The sequence below is a fragment of the Apium graveolens genome, chromosome 8 (assembly GCF_009905375.1).
Source record: "Apium graveolens cultivar Ventura chromosome 8, ASM990537v1, whole genome shotgun sequence".
In the NCBI taxonomy this organism is placed as follows: Eukaryota; Viridiplantae; Streptophyta; class Magnoliopsida; order Apiales; family Apiaceae; genus Apium; species Apium graveolens.
The window spans coordinates 164,385,161-164,403,958 of record NC_133654.1 but is presented as its reverse complement, the minus strand read 5'-3'; the positions used below and the strand labels follow the sequence as shown (position 1 = coordinate 164,403,958).

The following is an 18,798-nucleotide window of genomic DNA, read 5'->3' as shown; positions in this document are numbered from 1 at the left end:
GCACTTGATGCCGAAAGAATCCTTGCGGTATTCTGTTTTTATTGCAGGTGATCAAAGTTTACAAAGGACAAGCTTTGATACTCAGACCATTCTAAAATAGGCATACTATGAGTATCCAAGGCTACTGATAATGATATTGTAGATGATGCTGATTCTAGCTTTGGTGAAACTGAGACAGACAGTAGCACAAAGACATGGTCTAGATGTTAATCATGCAGCTAATCAATATGGTCTTTCACTGGAGGACTATAAGGTGGACTGTGATCTACAGTTTGAGATTGAGAAGGAGCTAGCTGATGCAACTACTACGTGGCTGAATTTAATGCTGAAGCTGTGGCTGAGTACCAAGCCAATAAATCATAAATCAGATGAGGTGTAGACTTCTGGATGTAAAAGAACATAGCAATACATATTATATCAAAGTGTTCATATCCATCACCAAAGGATTGACGAACTTATGGCTCCAGGTGAAGTGAAAGACCATCTTAAGGCATCTGCCAAGATGATAATTGCCTATGTGTTGAAGTTGTTAAAGGTCAACACTCTAAAGAGAATTTAGGAGCAGTGGATAATGAATTCACTAAAGTTTGAAGAGTTACCTATGATCAAATCTCTAAAATTATAGACACGTAAGACATTACGGAAGCTAAGCTTGACACTGATAACTCGCCACTGTGGAGGTGTAGTTGTGGTGGGGTTCCTACAAAACAATACCGGAAGGGGGGTTTGAGTCCCGCGGCGCCTCCGGTGTGAGAGTAAGAACTCGCTTTTGGGGAAGATGAAGATAGATATGAATGAAGGGTGGCTGTGTGTGTATATGAGTGTAAGAGAGTGATGAACCCCAAAACCTTACCTTCTTGGGCTTTTTGTAGCCCAAGGATAGGGTTTTGGGGTTGGTACCTTTAAATCATAGCCATTGGTTCTGGGAGCGGAGCACACCTGGTTGGAGTGGATGCTTTACACGTGTCAGCGCGGGACGGGTCGAGGGTTGTTCTGAGGATCCTCTGACACGTGCCCTGATTATTCCCATGATTGATGTGTGACAGTTGTCCCCATCATGTGCTTGGACCAGTGTCTCACGTGCTGAGATTTCTCAAGGTTGGGCTTGCGGGACTGGGCCAGTCAGGACTGACAGTGCGCAGGACTAGACTGAGTTAGGGTTTCAGGATTAGTCCTTCCAGGAGCTATATGGAGTTAGGAGTCCGGGGTTAGGCCTTCCGGGAGCTATATGTACTATCATGTGCCCCTCACTCCCTTATGCCGATTTTCTGGATGGGGGAGTAGATTTGGGCATGTTTGAAGAACATGAGCTTTTGATTGTTGTCTTTAGAAGGATTTGAGCTTTTCTTGTCCCTCAGTCCAGATTGCGTTGAGTTCAGTCGATCAGGACTAAAGTTGGTTGTATTTTAGGAGAATTTGAGCTTTTCTTGCCTCCCAGTCCGGATGGCGTTGAGTTCAGCCAATCAGGACTAAAGTTGGTTGTCTTTAGATGAATTTGAGCTTTTCTTGTCCCTCAGTCCGGATTGTGTTGAGTTCAGCCAATCAAGACTAAAGTTGGTTGTATTTTAGGAGAATTTGAGCTTTTCTTGCCCCCAGTCCGGATTGCGTTGAGTTGACTAGTCCGGACCTGGAAGTTGAAATGGGTTTGGGGATTTCCCCCCCAATGATTTGAATTGTTACAGTTATCTTTTTTCAAAAGACGTGGTGTAATAATGACTCTTCATTAATCACCGTGGATGATGGGTGGTCTGGATCGTGCCACGTGGCATGAGCTGTTGGGATTCACCGTGCCTATAAAAGGCACTCCTCCCCCTTCTTTTTATTTTTTACCTTCTCTCAATTTCTCTTCTTAGTTTTCTATGAGTTTTTCAGAATTCTTCTCAAGATTTTAAAGTGGTGTGCCGCTGTTGCCGGTTCTTCACCAATCTCTCCGCAATCTTTTCATTCGTAAGTCTGTTGCTTTTCTTCTCTTGCCGTTTCTGCTTTGTATATCTTCCTATTGTGCGATTTTTTTTTCTTTTTGTATCTTTTGGTTCGCTCTTTTGTTGTTTTCATTGTTGTGTCTATGTTCGTGTGTATGTATGTATATATTTTTTGGGCATAATTTGGTGTTTTGATTTCGGTTAATTGTGTTTCTGGAATTAGGGTTTTTGGTTGAGTCCGGACTTGGTTGCTTAGTCCGGACTGATATATTTTTGTTATTTGGTTTTTGCTGTTTTTGTGTTGTTGTGACTTGGGTCCGGAGTAATAGACTAGATTTAGGTTTGTGTATTCCGGAGTGGTTATGCTGTTTGTGTTTTTGTGTTGGTTTTCGGCTTTGGGCCTCCGGACTGTTTGCTTTTTAGTTTAAATAAAATTGAACATAGGATAGTCCAGACCATGTAGCTTTCAAGATAAATAAACTGTAGGGATTTAGACTAACCTTTATCACTTGTTTTAGGTTTATGGTCCGAACTAAAACTCGTGCAAAGGCCTACATTACTTGCTATCCGGGGCCGTCTGGTTCAGATTTAGAGTCTTCTAGTGATTCTGAGCGGATTGAAATGGGGAAGAAAACGTCGACCTCTGACTCCGAAGCTATAACTAAGTTGTCTGTAGCTAGGATTTCCTCTAGGAAGGTGCCTTGTACTCCGGAGGGCTTATGGGTTGACACCCCGGGTTACTTCATAACCAAGAGTGATGAGATAGAGAACATCTTCTATTATAGAAGTATTAGGTCCGGGTACGCGAGGCAGCCTAATACGGGTCTGGGGCCTTACAATAAGGAAGAATTCGACAGAAAGTTCGCGGATAGTATCGTGGCTAAAGAACATTATGAACTAAAGGATTAATACGTTGCCTTAAGACTTTTGATACTTTGCTGTTTGTAATATTCGTACTTGGCTTCGGGCTTATTTTAGTCCGGTTACTTTTTTAATGTTTGCTTCTGTTGCTGCTATTTTGCTTTATCCGGACTAGTGGTTAGGTTTTTTGGTTAGAAAATTAATTCTAAGTAAGAATGGTTGCTCTAATCCTGACTAATAGTTTGTCCGGACTAGTGGTTAGCTTAGAAATTTTTTTCTAAGTAAAAATGGTTGCATTAGTCCTGACTAGTAGCTTGTCCGGACTAGTGGTTAGCTTAGAAAATTTATTCGAAGTAAAAATGGTTGCTCTAGTCCTGACTAATAGCTTGACCGGACTAGTGGTTAACTTTTTTACTTGAAAAATTAATTCTAAGTAAAAATGGTTGCTCTAGTCCTTACTAATAACTTGGTCGGACTAGTGGTTAGCTTTTTTACTTAGAAAATAAATTCTAAGTAAAAATGGTTGCTCTAGTCCTGACTAATTGCTTTTCCGGACTAGTGGTTAGGTTCTTTAGTTAGAAAATTAATTATATGTAAAGATGGTTGCTCTAGTCTTGACTAATAGCTTGTCCGGACTAGAGGTTAGCTTTTTTACTTAGAAAATTAATTCTTAGTAAAAATGGTTGCTCTAATCCTGACTAATTTCCTGTCCAGATTAGTGGTTAGGTTCTTTGGTAAGAAAATTAATTATGGTTGCTCTATTCTTGACTAATAGATTGTCCGGACTAGTGGTTAGCTTAGAAAATTTATTTTAAGTAAAAATGGTTGCACTATTCCTGACTAATAGCTTGTCCGGACTAGTGGTTAGCTTAGAAAATTTATTCTAAGTAAAAATGGTTGCACTAGTCCTGACTAATAGCTCGTCCGGACTAGTGGTTAGCTATGATAAATGTAAAGAGGAAATGCTTTTTCATTAATCATTTATACAAAATATAAGTTGAAACAAATTGGTTGCTTGCCATACTGGCTACAAGATTTTGGTTGCTTTGTTTGTTCTCCTACTGGTAGAATTTTCATAGCCTTAGTCCATGCCAAGTATTTGGGGCTTCTGAGCCATCCATGTTCAGGAGTTTGTAGGATCCTGGCCTCAGGACTTCTTTGACCTTGTATGGTCCTTCCCATTTGGGCATTAGCTTTCCAGTGTTTGTGGGATTCGATGCTTCTGTGTCTCGAAGGACCAAGTCTCCAACTTGGAAGTTTTTGACTTTGGACTTCTTACTGAAGTGCTATCTTGTTTTTTCCTTGTATTTTTCCATTCTTTCTACAGCTTGGTCCCGGACCTCATCAATTAGTTCCATGTTTGTTCTGAGTCCTTCTTCATTTGCTTCTTCTTCAAGATTTATTGCTCTGTGAGAAGGAGATCCCACTTCAATAGGAAGCATTGCTTCTGTGCCATAAGCTAGTTTGAATGGGGTTTCTCCGGTGCTTGTCCTGGGACTTGTCCTGTAGGACCATAGTACATTTGGTAGTTCTTCTGGCCATTTACTTTTTCTCTCTTTAAGTCTCTTTTCAATACCTCGTAGCAGGATTCTGTTGGTGACTTCTACTTGGCCGTTTCCTTGGGGATATGCTACTGATGGCTTTTTGTGCTTGATCCCGCGCTCCTGAAGGTAGGACTCAAATTCTGATCTGATGAACTGGGGTCCGTTATCTGATACTAGGACTCGTGGTATTCCGAATCTCATTAATATGTTGTCCATAAACTATATGTAGTCTTGCTGATTGATTGTTCTCATTGCTTTCGCTTCAACCCATTTGGTCATGTAATCAATTGAGACTAACAAGTACCTGAGATCTCCTTTGGCCCGGGGAAAGGGTCCCATGATATCAATACCCCAGACAGCAAATGGGATAGGTGATAGGACTGAGGAGGGTAGGACTGGGCTGATCCGGGACACATTGCTGAAGAATTGGCATTCCTTGCATTTTTCACGAACTCTATTGCGTCTTGGTGGATAGTTGGCCAGTAGTAGCCTTGTCTTATGATTTTATGAGCTAGGGCCTTTGCGGACATGTGATCTCTGCCTATCACTTCACACACTTCCGCCAAACAGTACTTTGCTTCTTCTGGGCCGATACATTTTAGGATAAGAGATGAGAAATTCCTGCGGTAGAGTAGTCCTTCTTCGAGGAAGAACTTGGCTGCTTTTGCTTTCAATCTTTAGGCTTTTCCTTTATCCTCCGGGAGCTCCCCTTTCTCCAAATAGTTGATGAAGGGAGTCATCCAGTTCTGGTTGCTTTCGATCTCCAAGACCTCTCCGGATTCAATAGATGGTTTGTGGAGTTCTTCGAAGTAAACTGAGCAGTCCAGATCTGATGAGTTCCGGACTAATTTGGATAGAATATCCCCTTCTTCATTTTCTTCTCGACATATCTGAAGGACTTGATGGTTTGGTATTGAGGGTAAGTAACTTTGAACCAGTGCTTGGTACTTCGCCAGAATAGGGTCTTTTTCCATATATTCTCCGTTTGTTTGCTTGACCACTATCTGGGAGTCGCTGTAGATTTTTAAGTCCTGGACCCTCAGGGTCCTGGAGAGCTTTAGTCCTGCAATTAACGCCTCATATTCTGCCTGGTTGTTTGTTACGGGGAATCCGAAAGATATAGCTGTTTGAATGGTGAATCCTTCAGGACTCTTTAGTATGAGCCCGACTCCTGACCTTTTGCTTGTTGAAGAACCATCTACTTTCAAGGTCCAGGCTCCCGGACATGCATTTTGTTCTATTTCTGGATCCATGTTTATTGGTTCTGGCTCTTCTTCTGGGAAGTTGCATTCGATTATGAGATCTGCAAGTGCTTGAGCTTTAATGGCAGTCCGGGGAATGAAGCTTAAATTGAACTGGCTCAACTCCACAACCCAATTGACAAGTCTTCCCGAGATATCTGGCTTGTGAATTATCTTCCTTAAGGGCTGATTTGTGTCCACTCTGATTTCTCTTCCTTGGAAGTAGTGCCTGAGCATTCTTGAAGTTGTGACTAAGGCGAAGGCAAACTTCTCAAGTCTTGGGTACCTTGTTTCCACATCTTTAAGAACTTAGCTTACGTAGTAGACTGGTTGCTGTCTTCCATTCTCTTCCCTGATTAGGGCTGCTCCTACGGCTTGTGGTCCTGCTGACAAGTATAAGTAGAGAGGCTCTCCTAGTTGAGATTTAGTTAGGACTGGTGGCTGAGAGAGGTAGGAATTGATTTCCCTAAATGCCTTTTGGCACTCCGGACTCCAGTTCACCTCTTTCTTGTTGCTTTCTCCTTTGAGTAAATCAAATAATGGTAAGCACCTTTCTGCTAGTTTGAGACAAATCTCCTGAGTGCTGTTAGGAATCCTGCTAGCTTTTGCACATCTCTTTGGGTCCTAGGAGCCCTCATCTCCTGGATTGCTTTTATTTTCTCCGGATTGGCTTCTATGCCTCTGTTGCTGATCATGAATCCTAGGAAGTTGCCTGCTCCTACTCCGAAGGTGCATTTCTCCGGATTCATCTTGAGTTGATTCTTCCTTAGGTTGTCAAAACACTCCTTCATATCTTCCACATGTCCTGGTATAGTTGCTGATTTGGAAATCATGTCATCGACATAGCATTCCAAGTTTCTCCCAAAATGGGACTTGAATATCTTATTCATGGCTCTCTGGTAAGTTGATCATGCGCTTGTCAGTCCGAAGGGCAGCATCACATAAGCATAGACTGCTCTGTGAGTTATGAATGCTGGCTTAGGTATGTCATTCGGGTTCACCTTGATATGATTGTATCCAGAGATGGCGTCCATGAAACTTAACATGATGTGTTCGGAAGTAGCATCTATCGATTGATCAATATTTGGGAGAGGGTATGGGTCATTCGGGCATGCATCATTCAGATCAGTGTAGTCCACAAACATTCTCCATTTGCCGTTGGACTTCTTCACCATAACAACATTAGCTAGCCACTCCGGGTATTTGATTTCTTTGATGATTCCTGCTTTGAGTAGCTTCTCCACTTCCTCGTCTATGGTTTTTTGTCTCTCCGGGGCAAAAATCCTTCTTTTTTGTTTGACTGGTTTTCTGTTGGAGTTGACGTCCAAGCTGTGCATTGCTATGGATTCATGTAGTCCGGGCATATCTCTTGGACTCCAGGCAAAAACATCTTTGTACTCCCAGAGCAGGCACACTAATCTTTCCTTGAAGGACTCCTCGAGTCCTGACCCAACTTTTACCTTTTTGTTAGGACTGCTTTTATCAATCCAGACTTCTTCTATTTCGACTGTAGCTTCGATTTTTTCTTGTTCTTTGTTTGAAACCATTTGGTGAATTCGGGATTCAGAGTTCTTCTTCAGATAGGAGTTTACTTGTTCAGATTCTTTGGTTGCTTGCATGGTAGGACTAGCTTGGTCTAGGACCTGATTTGCCTTGTCCATTACCATGACTTGGTTGCTTTCCGGTCCTTCCGGACTTGTTATATCTGCTTCTTGTTCCGGACTTGACTCAATGAGTTGTACTTCTTTTGTTGCTTCTTCCCTTGGCTGGGGTCGGTTCTTCTTCATGCTTTGTTGCTTGCGAAGGACTGTTGCCTTCCTTTTGTTGTCCTGGTGGGTTTCTGCCATGGCTAACCCCTGGGTGTAGCATGTTTCAGCAACTTCATAATTTCCTTTTATTTCTCCGACTCCTGTCGGGGTTGGGAACTTGAACTTGAGATGGGAGATTGAAGTTATCGCTTTCATCATTGTCAAAGTTGATCTGCCAATGATTTCATTTTATGATAAAGGAGCATTGATTACATAAAACTTGATGACATGAGTCACTTAGTTATGAGCGGTTCCAATAATGACTGGTAGATATAAATTTCCTTGAATCGGGACTAAGTTCTGTCCGAACCCATAGAGTGGGTCCTCCCGACACTCGTTTAAGCGGACGTTCCCTAACTGTATTCGATCCATCGTGTGTTTGAAGATAATAATTACTGAGAAACCAATGTCAATGAGATTCTTCTTACTTCATCATCAAAGATGTCCAAAGTGACAACCAAAGCTGCATTATGATGAGGGTTAACTCCTTCATAGTCCTTGCTGCTGAAGGATATCACCAGGTCTGGGAGTGTATAAATTGAGAGCACTTCTTCGCCGAAGTCCGGGGTCCGAGGTGGGGAGTGGGAGCCTCTTAGGACTACGTTGACTACATTCTTTCCTCTCTTCTGCGATTCCCCTCTGTTGTTGCTGTCCCGGACTAAGTACTTGTTCATATTTCCTTTCTTCACTTGGTCCTCAATGAAATACTTGAGTGACAAGCAGTTCTCAGTCTTGTGGCCATGGATTTCATGATAATCGCACTGCCTATTGTAAGGCCTGCTCTCCGGTGGAGTTTGCATTGGCTTCAGAAGATAATTGAAAGGCTTGTCTTTTACCTCCTTCAAGATTTCCTCCCGGGTCATGTTGAGGGGAGTCCAGTCCGACTCCTGCTTTGGCTCCCGGGGTTGCTTCGCGGGTCCTGGATCGCTCTTTGACTCCTTCTTAGGACCAAGTCTCTGAAAAACCGGAGTAGTTTGTTTTTCTTAGCTTTGTTGGTTTTGCTTGAACTTCTTATCCTGATGGTAACCCCCTTTCGATCGGTCATCAGTGTTTTTGCTCCTGGGCCCCCCATTCCGGGTCATCCTCATTGCCTGGAGCATATTGGTTTCCTTTATGAATCTGGCAGCCATGAAGTAAGCTGCTGCCAGACTTTGCGGCTCCTTATTGATCAGTTCTACGATATATCTCTCATTGTGCTCTTGGTCCAAGTTTCTCCTAAAAATGCTCAAAGCTTCCTGCTCATCAAAACTCGAGACTTTGTTGATTGCTTCCTGGAACCGGCGCATATATGCAGAGAGAGATTCGTTGTCATGTTGCCGGATTGTCTCCAAGTGACACATGTGCATTTCATGCATTTTGTTTTCCCGAAATCTCCGAAGGAAGGAAGCGCGAAACTCCTTCCAACTATGGATGCTGCGGGAGGGGATCCTGCTGAACCATCTATAGGCCCCTTCCTTAAGAGTTGAAGCGAAGAACCTTGATTTCGTCAGGTCATTGTAGTAATACATTTGCACTATCTGCTCAAAGTAGTTCAGGTGCTCCTCCGGGTCTCCTAGACCATCAAAGGAGTCAAAGTTGTAATGCTTCAAGTCCCGCTGTCAGGGAATGGCCTCTAAGGAGTGGCTGAAAGGAGTTAATGTTTCTCCAATTTCTACTCCTGAGTCTCTGTCCATCTTTTTTTGCAACTCGTAGATAATGTCTTTTAGATCCTTCTGCTTCTTTTCTTCTTCATCATCAGAAATCAGCTCCGGAGTGGGATCCCTCCGGGTTCTCTTGATCCTGGACTTAGCCAGTAGCTTTTCTTCTTCTAACTGCATCCTCTTCTAGATTTTTAGTTCTAGCTTTGCTTCTTTCTCTTTTCCGATTTGCTCCCGCATCTCTTCCAACCTTTTGTGCTTAGCAGCTTCTGCTTCCTTCTTATTACCTTAATCCTTCTTGCTTTTCTTTCCCTTAGCCCCAATTTGGTCAAACACAAATCTCTTAGATTGCTGGGAGTCCCCGGACTCCTCCGGTTCCTCCTCAAGTTCGGCTTCTTCCTGGAGCCGGATTTGCTCCTGCCTATAGAGCCTGATTACTTCCGCCAGTTCATCACTTGTAAGATTGGCCATGTGCTCTTCGGCCACCGGGACATTGGTGTACTTGTATTGGTTAAGCTCAATAAGGCTTCTAGCGTCCCTGGTGTTTACAATTCTCTCCACGACGGGAGTGTGTTACAATGGTTGCTCCTGGAATGCTTCGGCTCCTGCATCAAGGGCCTGGGAGTGGTCCGGCTCTTGGACCTGAGTACTAGCAGATGGTCTTCCAGAAGTATGCTTTCCTGGTCTTGCCATTTCTCAACAATAACAACAACAACTAACAACAATATGCTACAGAAAGTATCGATCTAAGGTTGCTTTTCGAAAATCATAAAAACTATCCCAAACAATAGTAAGCAATAACAAACAGCTTTCTGGGACTAGTCTAAACAATCTTTTGGGACTACTGAACAATGTAGTAGAACAGAAATGCAATATTCAAACTAGAGCAAAATCGGGGTTCTAAAACGATCAAAGCTAACAATAACACACACAAACATGTCTTAAATTAACAAAACAGGGCTCACACAAACGTGGCCTAAAATAACGAGTACACACAAACGTGGCTTAAATAAACAACATTCATGTTTACGAGAGAGTTTGGTTGCTTGGGTTCTTACAAGTTAAATAAATGGACTCTTTCAAGAGCTTGTTGATGAAGGTGAATTCAGGGGCACCGAGACCCAAGGATGGAGAGCCCCTCCTTCTAGCGCCAAATGATAACTTCTGGTGGCGGGGCCGCTCCTTCGATGCCGTGCCTGGATCCTTCACCGCTGTGGAGGTGTAGCTGTGGTGGGGTTCCTATAAAACAACACCGGAAGGGGGGTTTGAGTCCCGCGGCGCCTCCGGTGTGAGAGTAAGAACTCGCTTTTGGGTAAGATGAAGATAAATATGAATGAAGGGTGGTTGTGTGTGTATATGAGTGTAAGAAAGTGATTAACCCCAAAACCTTACCTTCTTGGGCTTTTTATAGCCCAAGGATAGGGTTTTGGGGTGGTACCTTTAAATCATAGCCATTGGTTCTGGGAGCGGAGGACACCTGGTTGGAGTGGATGCGTTACACGTGGCAGCGCGGGACTGGTCGAGGAATGTTCTAAGGATGCTCTGACACGTGCCCTGATTATTCCCATGATTGATGTGTGACGGTTATCCCCGTCATATGCTTAGGCTAGTGTCTCACATGCTGGGATTTGTCAAGGTTGGGTTTGCGGGACTGGGCCAGTCAGGACTGGCAGTGCGCAGGACTAGACTGAGTTAGAGGTCCAGAATTAGTCCTTCCAGGAGCTATATGGAGTTAGGAGTCCGTGCCTAGGCCTTTCAGGAGCTATATGTACTATTAGACACTGCCAATGAAAATGAAGGTGGATTCACTCGATCCCAAGCTAAAGGCCATTCTTTCTCCGCTCATGCTGATGTCAAAAAGGGGGGAAGATAACTGAAAACAAATGCAAAATTTTACCTAGCTTAAAAAAGTATAATAAAACTAGTGATGGATGAGCAAATTTGATAAATCAACTTCTTCGGAGATTAAACTCGTGGTTTCTCAGGTTGTAATTTCTTCTACTAAATCATCAAAACAAAATCAACAACTAGAGTTCAAGTAACAAACTGTAATGCAACCTCTGACAACTCAGACCAAACTCTCTTACCTTCATCAGAATTTACTAACGCCCAGGCTAAAGGACTACTTGTCAAAATGGCGCAGATGCAGATAAATTCATGGAAAAATTATAGGTTAAGGGTATGATTGTTGTTGCATAAAGGTCCAAAGCTCACGTGGTTTGAGTAGGTGATTGCTAGGAGAATGATGGAAAAGGAGAGTCTTGGCGTTGATATATATGATGCTATAAGAGCCGAGTAGATATTTTACAAGGCCAATGAGCATGGAGATTCTAAATCTGCTCAGCCTGATGAAGTAGAAGTAGAAGAAGAAGAAGAACGAAGCTGTAAAGAGTAAAAAGAAAGGTATTCTCATGTCAAAACATGTTAACCCTATATATAAACTGTGACAGACCAGTCACAAGGTCTAGATCTACAATAGAGTTTGATAAGGGCTACACTGGGTCTGGATCCAAAAAACATAATATAAATTCATTCAACCGAGATCTGATCCGAAATTGGAATCATATAATCCAATCTATATCCAAAAACTAATTTAACCGATCTGAAAATTATCAATTTTTAACTTAAAATTATCAGAATTATTAGATCTGATTATAACTTGAAATCGATCAAAATCGAAGAATTTATTATCCGAACCGAATATGATCCGAAATAAGTGAAATTAATACTTAAAACAATTTTATGTTTACAACAACATAATTATTAATCATAATTTTTTGTAAAATTATATTATCTATACTATAATAACCGGAATAGGGGATAATTTGGTTCAACGGTTATTCCCTATTTTTTAATTTTAAGAAAAGCAAAAAAAACTTAAAAACAACAACAAAAAAGCTAAAAAATAACAAAAGACAGCGGCACATTCCTAGCCATACTCTAACACTGTAACACGGGAACAAAACGTCCACTGCTACAATAACTTCCACAGTTATTTCCGCACGCTTCTTCTCAAACAAAGCCTTTCTTTTGACAAACCAGCAGGCGGAAGAAGCTACTCAAGAGATTTGAGCCGCCCCCACGGAGTTCGTCGCAGGAAAATTCACGAGAGTTCATGTTCTTCCACTTTACCATAGTTCTTCCGATTTGTGTTTCTTGTGACTTCTTGTACTCTTCCGGTATTTGTTTTGTGGTCTCTTTTACCATATTTGCTTTATTTTTACTAATTATTTAATTACTCTTCCGGTATTTGTTTTGTGGTCTCTTCGGGTACTAATTGCTTTGTGTTAATACCTGATATTATATCTTAGATGCTTTTGTACTGTTTGATAGGATTCCAGACCAAATAAAATACTTCGATTAAAGCAAGTCAATTTTACAAACTAACAAAGCTTCAGTATTCAGAAAAGCAGAGCAAATTCTCACTATTGCAGCAGTAGTCCAACAACAACTTACTTGATGTTAACACCTCCGTTGTAAATGTAACGTGTGTCATTACGCTGGACCCATTGTTTAGATTAATTGTAAGTGTTCACAACAACAAGATGATCACTAGGAATCGCAACCATAACTTTGATATCTGAACTAGTAAGCGCATTCATCGTAGTATCATTTGCATCAAAGAGCTTCACTTTCTTGATTCCATTATCATTCAACATCCTGGCAACTTTTGCTGGTAATTGGTGACTAGCCATAGTACCTTCGTTGACAATTATACTTTCAACCATATTTAGGAAGTAAAATATTTTATTGACCAAGTGAGCTATTCAGTTAGGAAGATTTCAATATCTTAGTTTCTCTTTTTGGTTAAATGTGTTAAATGTACTGCCTAGACTTTTTCTGCTGAAAAGTCTTGGATAATTGTCAAAATTTCTAGCCTAAACCCGAATCACACATCATTGTGTTTGATAAAATCAACTTTGCTATTATAAGACACGCATAAATAATACAACTATAATTGTTAGATATATTTGATAATGTCATGGCTAATATGATTTATGTTTAGTTTTCAGATCTTACTTAACAGGACAAATCAGTACTTAACTGGGAATCAGTACTTATACTGGAAGTCAGGACTTAAGGATATCAGTACTTATATTATCAGGAGATAATCATCAGAAGTTGGATATCAGAACTTAAGTGCTGAAGGACGATTAGATAAGGATAGTAGCTGATTAAAGGAAAGAAGATCGAGATAAACATAAGAAGAGATATGCATGAAGAAGGAGTTCCGTGAAGAATGGAATACTTGGAAGAAAAGATATCTGATTGATATATTTTAGGAAGCAGAATTATATTCCATATCAATTAGCAATTATCTTGTAACTATGTAGTATATAAACACAGACATAGGGTTTACACTATAAGTGTTATCATATTCGAGAAGATTATTCATTGTAACCCTAGCAGCTCTCGTGATATTTGTTCATCACTGAGAGGTAACAGTTCCATACTATAACAGAGTTTATTATTTCAATAAAGTTTGTTTTCTGTTACTTAAGATATTAAAGTTCGATTTGATTGTATTATACACTGTATTCACCCCCTCTACAGTGTGTGTGACCTAACAAGTGGTATCAGAGCCTATCTGTTAACACACATACAGTTAAAGATCCAAACACTATCATGTCTGACACAGAAACTCCAACTAAGCCTACCAAAACTGAAGAACCTCCAAAGACACAAATTCAAAGTCGGTATGAAACCATCAGAGTTCCCATACTGAGACCATGTGAATATGCCATATGGAAGGTGAGGATGACCATGTTTATGGAAGCTACAGATCCAGAATATCTTGATAGAATCAAGGAAGGGCCTCACAAACCAACCAAACTCGCTGTTGCAGTTGCAGGTGAAGCAGCAAAAACCGTACCAAAGGAAAAGAGTGATTATACTGCTGAAGATATCGCATCAATTGCTAAGGATGCTAAGGTACGACACTTACTGCATAGTGCCATTGATAATGTAATGTCAAACAGGGTAATTAACTGCAAGACTGCTAAAGAGATATGGGATGCTCTGGAAACAAGGTGTCAGGGAACTGATACGATTAAAAAGAACAGGAAGACAATACTCACTCAAGAGTATGAACACTTTGATTCAAAGGCTAATGAATCATTGACTGATTTATATGAAAGATTTGTCAAACTCTTGAATGATCTGTCACTGGTTAATAAGGAGTATGATCTTGAAGATTCAAACCTTAAATTCCTGTTAGCTCTTCCTGAATGTTGGGATTTGAAGGCAACAACAATAAGAGACAATTACAATCTTGATGAAACAACTCTTGATGAAATTTATGGAATGCTCAAGACTCATGAACTTGAGATGGAACAAAGAAGCAAGAGAAAATGAGGAAAGTCAAGAACAGTTGCTCTTAAGGCTAAAGAAGAATCCCCGAAGGCAGCCACCTCAAGGAAAGACAAGGGTAAAGCTCTCTTCACAAAGTCTGATACTGAGTCATCAAGTTCTAAAAGTGATGATGACTCAGATTCTGAAAGCTTGCCTGAGACTGATGTTGATGAGGAGATGATGAAGCTGTGTGCTCTTATGGTGAAAGGGATCACAAAGATTGTATACAGGAAGTTCAGGAAGGGAAAGAAGTTTTCCAGGAAAGGCATAAGTTCTGATAAGAAGAATTTCAGAAGATCTGAAGGCAGAGGAGGAAAGTCTGATAGAGGAGATTATACCAATGTCAAATGCTATAACTGTGGTGAGAAAGGCCACATATTTCCTGATTGTAAGAAGGTAAAGGGTGACAAAGGCAAGGCTCTTGTCACAAAGCAGAAAAGCTGGACAGACACCTCAGACTCTGAAAGTGAGGAGAACTATGCATTGATGGCAAATGCTGATAAAGAAAGTTCTTAGAGCAGTTCTGAAGCTGTTGAAACCAAGATACCTCAGACTACTTATGCTTTTCATACTGATGATATTAATGAGTTGAGAAGATATCTTAAAACCATGTTTGTTAGTTATAGAGATCAAACTTTAACATGTGAAAGATTAACTTCTGAAAATCTTGCTTTTAAGAAAAGAAATGATTTCATAGAAAAAGAGTTAGTTATGTTCCATCAAACTCAGAAGGATAGAGATGATGCTCTTTATGTTAGGGATGAAGTGCTAAAAATGAATGAATCTCTAAAAACTGAGTTAGAAAAGGAAAGAGAGATTATCAGGACTTGGACTAACTCTGGCAGAACAACTCAAAATTTGCTAAGTAGTGAAAATTGGAAAGAAGGCTTAGGTTATTGAGAGGATAAGAATGATAAAGGAACTATAGAAATTAAGCCTTTTGTTAAGAAAAAGCCAAAATTAAAACCTGTTAAGTTTGTAACTGTAAAGTCTGATAATGAGAAATCAGAAGTTAAAGAGGAATTAACTTCTGACAAACTAAAACAGGAAAAGACAGCTGAAGTAAATATAGGCTTAATGACTAAGAAGCAGCTTAAGCATAAGCTGAAAGATGTTAAGAATGCAAACAACGTAAAATCACCTAGGAAAAATAGAAATGGAAAGGAAGGTGTGAATAAAAGCAATGATTATAAAACTGTTCCTGATGCTTCTAGGAAAACATGTCATAACTGTGGAAGTTCTAACCATCTGGCTTCTTTTTACAGGAAGAATAAAAACATTAACTCCTTACCTTCAAAATCAGGAGTTAAGAGTCAGTCTGTTAGATATAAACCACAGAATCCTTGTTTTCATTATGGTAGTTTATGGCATTCCATTTATACTTGTAAGGAATATCATAGTTTGTACTATGATTATTATCAAATAAAACCTTCTTTGAAGAAAGTTTCCATTGTTCCTTCTAGTGTAAATTCTGATACAAAGTCTGATAGTGTAAATTATGATAAGAAAAATGTTAACATAAACTCTGATGCTAAATCCGCTGCAAATGTTAACAAACTTGATAAGACCAAAGGATCCAAGCAAGTCTGGGTCCTTCAAACTAATCATTAGTGGTCTTTGTGATTGCAGGGCAACAAGAAAAATATTCTAGTTCTAGACAGTGGATGTTCAGGACATATGACTGGAAATAAAGCCTTTCTATCAGACTTTGTGGAGAAAGCTGGCCCAAGTATTTCTTATGAAGATGGCAACATTGGAAAAACATTGGGATATGACAATATCAATCTTGGGATGTCATCATTAAAGAAGTAGCTCTGGTCTCAGGACTTAAACACAATCTGCTGAGTATAAGTCAAATCTGTGACAGAGGTTATCATATTGATTTCTTTGAAGAACACTGTGAAATTGTGAGTAAATCTAAAGGCAAAGTTGTTCTGAAAGGATACAGGCGAGGTAACATTTATGAAGCTAAGCTTTCAACAAGTACTGATGGTTCTGCAATCTGTCTGATGAGTAGAGCATCAATTGAAGAAAGATGGAATTGGCACAAGAAACTCTCTCATTTAAATTTCAACAATATAAATGAACTGGTCAAGAAAGATCTTGTGAGAGGACTGCCAAAGTCAGTATTTTCTCCTGATGGCCTTTGTGATTCTTGTCAGAAGGCCAAATAAAGAAAATCTTCATTCAAGAGCAAGACTGAATCATCAATTCTTGAGCCTTATCATCTACTACATGTTGATCTATTTGGTCCACTAAATTTCATGTCTATTGCAAAGAAGAAATATGCATTGGTCATAGTGGATGAGTTCACTAGATATACATGGGTGTATTTCTTGCACACAAAAAGTGAAACTGCATCTATCTTGATTGATCATGTCAAACATCTGGATAAATTGGTCAAAGATTCTGTAAAAACCTTAAGGAGTGATAATGGCACCGAGTTCAAGAATTTGATAATGGAAGAGTTCTGCAAAAACCATGGAATAAAGCAGGAATTTTCTGCTCCTGGAACTCCACAGCAAAATGGAGTTGTTGAAAGGAAGAATAGAACTCTCATTGAAGCTGCACGTACAATGCTTGAAGAAGCAAAGCTTCCAACCTATTTCTGGGCTGAAGCTGTGCAAACTGCTTGTTTTACTCAAAATGCAACTCTCATTAACAAGCAAGGAAAAATACCTTATGAGATGGTGAAGAAAAAGAAGCCAAATCTGAAGTACTTTCATGTATTTGGATGCAAGTGTTTTGTTCTCAAGACTCATCCTGAACAGTTATCCAAGTTTGATCTAAAAGCTGATGAAGAAATCTTTGTTGGATATCCACTTTCCACAAAAGCCTTCAGAGTCTATAATTTGAGAACAAAAGTGGTCATGAAATCTATCAATGTCTCCTTTGATGACAAGAAGATTACTGGTCTTGAATATTTTATTGACCATCATCAGCTGAGATTTGAAAATGAAGACTGAAATTCTGATACTGAAAATCCTGACAGTCTAAGTCCTGATACTGTAAATTCTGATGGATTAAACTCTGATGTTATTGAAACTGTGGTGACTACGCCAAAGGAAGATGCACCTGTGCAGGGGGAGCATACTCAAGATCTTACCACATCTCAAGAAATATCAGAATATATGTTTGGATCTTCAAGTTCTGATTCGTCAAGTTCTGATAAGCCAAGTTCTGATAGTGCTGAAAATCTAAATTCTGAAGAATCCAACTCAGAGAGCATAGTTTCAGGGGGAGCGTCAGAAAATGAAAATGAAGACAGCATGGATCATGGGGGAGCATCCAGTTCTAGAGAAAACCTTCCATCTGCAAGGAAGTGGACAAAATCACATACACCTGATTTGATAATTGGAAATCCTGATGCAGGTGTCAGAACTAGAACAGGTACTTCAAACGAATGTCTTTACAATTCTTTTCTCTCTCAGACTGAGCCAAAGGAAGTGGAAGAAGCTCTTCAAGATGCTGATTGGGTGCAAGCTATGCAGGAAGAGTTAAATGAATTTGAAAGAAACAAAGTCTGGACCCTAGTGCCAAGACCAAAGAATAGATCTGTTGTTGGTACAAAGTGGGTATTCAGAAACAAAACTGACAGTGATGGTATAATTACAAGGAATAAGGCAAGACTGGTTGCAAAAGGATATTCTCAACAGGAGGGAATTGATTATGATGAAACATTTGCACCAGTTGCTAGGTTAGAAGCCATAAGGATATTTTTGGCTTATGCTGCTCACAAAAAGTTTACTGTCTTTCAAATGAATGTGAAAAGTGCTTTTCTCAATGGAGAATTGGAGGAGGAAGTATATGTTGAACAACCTTCAGGCTTTGTAGACTCCAAACATCCAGATTATGTGTACATGCTTGATAAAGCACTTTATGGACTTAAGCAAGCTCCTAGAGCATGGTATGAGACTTTAGCTCAGTTTCTTCTGGAAAGTGGATTCAACAGAGGAACAATAGACAAAACACTGTTCTACCTCAACCATGGAAATGACTTACTTCTGGTCCAGATTTATGTTGATGATATCATTTTTGGGTCTACAAATGACAGACTTTGCAAGAAGTTTTCCAAACTGATGCAGTCAAGGTATCAGATGAGTATGATGGGGGAACTTAGCTATTTTATGGGCCTTCAAGTCAAGCAGAATGTAGAAGGCACTTTTATTTGTCAAACTAAGTACACCAGAAATTTGCTGAAGAAATTTGGAATGCAAGATTGTTCAAGTGCATCCACTCCCATGGCCACTACAACAAAACTGGATAAGGATACTGGTAAATCAGTAGATATTACTGATTACAGAGGTATGATTGGCTCTCTACTTTATCTAACTGCTAGTAGACCTGATATCATGTATGCTATATGTCTTTGTGCAAGATTTCAAGAGGATCCAAGAGAACCTCACTTAACAGCTGTGAAAAGAATTTTTAAG

At 40.0% G+C, this 18,798-nt stretch overlaps 2 protein-coding genes across 2 annotated transcripts; both read right to left on the bottom strand.

The window, feature by feature from the left end:
• Positions 1-5,004: 5,004 nt before the first annotated feature.
• On the bottom strand, positions 5,005-5,805 carry LOC141680119 (uncharacterized). The gene has a single exon (XM_074486429.1). It carries the CDS (start codon positions 5,803-5,805, stop codon positions 5,005-5,007), a length of 801 nt encoding a protein of 266 aa, XP_074342530.1.
• Positions 5,806-7,768: 1,963 nt separating this feature from the next.
• Positions 7,769-8,884, bottom strand: LOC141680118 (uncharacterized). Its single transcript, XM_074486428.1, has 2 exons — positions 8,468-8,884; positions 7,769-8,332 (listed from the first exon to the last, which is right to left on the bottom strand). Exons 1-2 carry the CDS (start codon positions 8,882-8,884, stop codon positions 7,769-7,771), a joined length of 981 nt encoding a protein of 326 aa, XP_074342529.1.
• Between the last annotated feature and the right edge of the window lie 9,914 nt (positions 8,885-18,798).